The following is a 4,150-nucleotide window of genomic DNA, read 5'->3' on the forward strand; positions in this document are numbered from 1 at the left end:
AATTAGGAGGTAGGAGGAGAGGGGGGGAGGGGAAAGTATCAACAAGGGGAGAGAGTGAGAGATGTGAAGAGAGGTTCAAAGAGAGAAGTATAGAGAGAAAGTAGTTAGGGGGAGGGGGAGAGGAGGGGAGAGGGAAGCATCAACAAAGGGAGAGAGAGAAGGGGGGGGGGGGGGAGTATCAACAAAGGAAGAGAGGGGAGATATAGGGAGAGAGACCCCTAATTACTCTCTCTCTTTATCTCTTTGTTGATACTTCCATATCCACCACCCCCTCCCCCTAATTACCCTCTTTGTGTCTCTCTCTTCACCTATCTCCACACCTCTCCTTCTCTCCTTTCAGTGATACTTACCCCTCTCCCTCTCTTCTTATCCACTAATTACACCCCTCTTTCTTGCATTATTTATTCCCCTCAATTACCCTCTTTCTTGCATTATTTCTCCCCCTTAATTACCCTCTCTCTCTCTCTCACCCCTCCTCCTATGCCTTTATAGGCTATTTACAAATTAGGATTTTAATTAACAGTGGTAGAATATAAAATATTAAGTTGAATGGATAACATACCTATCTATCGAATAATTTTAGACTAAATTTTTTTATCTATTCATGAATAAATATTGTTTCAAGATAGACTAAAAAAATATTAGATTTTAAGGCCAATAGATAGATTTTGTTATATAGAATCCAAATACCAATTTCTTCCCTCTTGTGAATTATTTGATAAATACTAGATGTGGTTGTGTAATTAGCTAGATTGGTCAAGTCCCTTGGAAAATAACAACTTCAAAATATTATGTTTTGGATTTGATTATAGAGCAATTCAATGATACCTATTATTCAGATAGTATCCCCTTTAGTTATTTTCAACCACCTATAAAAAAAATGAAACTACCATATTCTTCATGATAAAGCCTTTAAATTTGAGAAGGTGATAAATTAAGTTTGAAATTATTATTTGTAAATTGGTATTAAGTGATTTTTGTCATTTCAAATTTCATTATAAATGTATGGGCCATAATCAAGTGTACTCCTATTTAAGGGGGTGGTGGTTTAAATAAATATAAGAAAGAAAGTAGAGAAAAACGTGGTATTTACCTCTAAGAGAAATACTCAAGATAAACTTTAATAATGCTTGTTTTAGCATTCTAGGTGCTTTTGGAAACAACTACAACACCAAAAATCAGAATGAGAAGCCAATAAGTAATATTTTGAAAATGTACTTCTAAGCATGAATAATGAAACCCAATTCCAAGCCCCTTTGATTGGTATACAACTTTATCAATGTAAGGAAATTAGAGAAAGAGGTATAGAAAGGATTAATTAATTAGAATTAATTTTATTATGAAGACAAATATATCTAACTAGAAGCTCAAAAACATCATATCATAAATTTTATTGCTTCTAGACGAAATGGCCATTTACTATATCCATGATTATTGCATAGAAGTGAATTAAATTATATATACATTATCCTACTATACTATATATAAAAGTGAGGAAATAATTATGTATGAAGAAACTATTTTTTCAGAAAAAATATTTCAATTATTACTTGGAACTTAGTGTCTTGACGGAAAAAGTTTGTATGAAGGCTCTTAAAATGATATGGCAATCATTTATAGAAAATAAATATAGAAACATTAGTATATTTTCTCCACAATCATGGAATATAGAATTTCTATCTTAGTAACATTTTGTTGTGAAAAATATCTCTTTAGAGAAATGGCTTAAAAACTTGTAGGTCATAATGTTTTAAAATTGTAATTTGATTTGTTGAAAATAAAAAATTTAAAAAATTTGAAGATCACAAATAGTGATAAATTTGAGGTACAATTTGTGCATATCAAATAGGGCGTTTAATGAGGATTCAACTACATAGCTTGTGAATCAAGCTAATTGACATATGTTCCACAACTAGTGGTTATTAGTAACTCATATTATATTAGCATGAATGATCTACTTAGCACTAATTGCAAATAAGTGATACTAACAAGAGTGAAGTAACGCAATGAAGTTTTTTTAAATAGGGTATTAAGCTAAAGGAGCTTGATTTTGCAAGAAACTCCATGGCCAAACATGCTTGAGTTGAAATAGTAATGGTAAGGGTGACATCCAAGAAAACCTCAATAATTTATCTATTGGAGCATTATCTAGATATAATAATTGCTATGTGCACCATTCATAATTTTAAGAGATAGGTGATATGACTCATGTGAACCACCACTCTTAACAACAAGAGTCAATAATTTTGACTCCAAACTACAAAATTGAAAAAAAAATAAAAAAAATAACACAATCAAAAATAATTTTTGTCTTATTTTTGCACGACATTTGACTTTTGCAAACTTCTCGTTAGGTTTAATGTCTTTCCATCTGTTCATTCGATATTTAAAAAGTTCGCAGTGCATCAACGAACGGGAGATTAATAGACTGCCTTGAAACTACAGAAGAATTGAAGGAATGCAAAAAAATTTACAGAAAATTGAAAATCATATGATAGAAGGAATTCCCTATTTGCAATTTGTCTAGTGTCAAGTAGACGGGGAGTCTGAGGCACATTCAGCTGGAAGGCCCTGTGGAAACCTCTTAACATCCGAACAGTAATCATAAATCATGTAATTCGTGCGCACCCATTGAAGCTTCTGCTGCTGGGTGGAATCCAGTCCTTGTTCATTGTACCATGAATTTACAGAGCAATCAGAGGAAGGACTGCACGCCTGTGACCTGAAATTCTGGAATGATGCAACGAATGGGGCTTTGCTCCAGTCGATCTTCACTGCACCGCCTCTTGTTGCCCATTCATCAGCATTCCACAGGCTTGAGTATATTATCATTGACTGATTCTTCGGATATGTTACGCCCAAATTCTCCTTGTTCTTAAAAACTCTCACCGGAGTTCCATCCACAGAAAATCTGCATAATAAGAGAGTGAAACATATTATTATAAGATGTAAATATTGCAGGGCCATACCAAGATGGAAATTAAGCGGTTGAGTTGAACGATAAAATTACTTACACAATTTGTTGGGGATTCCAGAGCACAGAGTAAGTGTGGAAGTCTGCTGTGGGATCAAACCAGAGGTAAAATTGTTGCTCACGATTGCCTTTGCCTTGAGAAAACACATTAGTATGCATAATATAGGGATCTCCAGACAGGTTTCCCAAGAATTCAAAGTCTATTTCATCGTGGGTATCCCCTTGAGACGACAGCTGCATAAAATCAATCCCCAAACATTGTTTGTAACAGTCCTATAAACTCATCGTCTCTATACTACTATTCCAACGTCTAATTTGACGATATAAGAGAGAGAGAGAGGGGAAGATTTACATAGTAAGCAGTTACAGTTCCTGCCGAGTCACCGGGCACCAATTTGATTTGCATGTCAAGTTTAGCAAACAGATATTCATTCTTGGATTTGAACCCTGAACCTGTTTTGACGCATACAGGAAAACGCCACATAGTAAGCTTAGCAATACTGATCGTAAAAGAGATGAATTAGATATATAAAATTTATGGTACCCACATATACCTGAGGACTGATTGAGAGTAAGCTGCCATTGTTCACCATTGTCAAGTATTTTGGCGTGGTCGTTACCCCAATTGATCTCAAAATCGCTGTAAAAATTTGCAGAGGCATATTGGAAAACTGCTAAATGGGCAAAGAGTAAACAGAAAAATAGCATCGCCATTGACAATATACAGGATTATTGAAGCTGTCAAAGGGGAAATCTTATACGATTTTAATGGAGAAGAAACGAAAGGGCAATGTAGAATACGAGGGAGATTAACGATATATATAGGAAATAGGGATTTGTGAAGTAAAATCCATAATCCTGCGAGAAGTCGCCCGGGTTACGCGGTTTACAGCTGTTTGATTAATATTGTTGTGGACAAAAGGGACGGCAGAGGAGTTTGCGCGTGACAGAGGTGACACAGCTGACGATACAATCAAGCTCTGGTACTAGTAACCACAAATTTCCACCTGCCACCATTTCGTCAACTTGGCAATTTAAAAATTATTTTGAATTATTCTGAGTAGATTTGTTTGTCCTAAAGTTCGTCTAGAAGTGCTGAGGTTAAACGGCCCTTCCAATGTGAAAAGGAAAAAAGGAAATAGATAGGACAGTGACTATTCTCAATATAAATTTGTG

The 4,150-nt window shown here is 34.9% G+C and overlaps 1 protein-coding gene across 1 annotated transcript; it reads right to left on the bottom strand.

Moving 5' to 3' along the window:
* Window positions 1-2,286: 2,286 nt before the first annotated feature.
* On the bottom strand, window positions 2,287-3,778 carry LOC131032141 (xyloglucan endotransglucosylase protein 1). The gene is made up of 4 exons (XM_057963070.2): window positions 3,529-3,778; window positions 3,327-3,427; window positions 3,015-3,208; window positions 2,287-2,911 (listed from the first exon to the last, which is right to left on the bottom strand). The coding sequence occupies exons 1-4, from the start codon at window positions 3,686-3,688 to the stop codon at window positions 2,530-2,532; spliced, it is 837 nt and encodes a 278-aa protein (XP_057819053.2). The 5' UTR covers window positions 3,689-3,778; the 3' UTR covers window positions 2,287-2,529.
* Window positions 3,779-4,150: the final 372 nt, after the last annotated feature.

Source organism: Cryptomeria japonica, chromosome 4 (genome assembly GCF_030272615.1).
Source record: "Cryptomeria japonica chromosome 4, Sugi_1.0, whole genome shotgun sequence".
In the NCBI taxonomy this organism is placed as follows: Eukaryota; Viridiplantae; Streptophyta; class Pinopsida; order Cupressales; family Cupressaceae; genus Cryptomeria; species Cryptomeria japonica.

What these genes read in the sequence shown, in the direction of transcription:
- LOC131032141 (XM_057963070.2), bottom strand. Translation starts at nt 3,688, where the DNA reads ATGGCGATGCTATTTTTCTGTTTACTCTTTGCCCATTTAGCAGTTTTC. An exon ending in GAACTGTAACTGCTTACTAT is followed by an intron (nt 3,209 to 3,326) that starts GTAAATCTTCCC and finishes GATTTTATGCAG; the next exon opens with CTGTCGTCTCAAGGGGATAC. An exon ending in TGGAATCCCCAACAAATTGT is followed by an intron (nt 2,912 to 3,014) that starts GTAAGTAATTTT and finishes CTTATTATGCAG; the next exon opens with ATTTTCTGTGGATGGAACTC.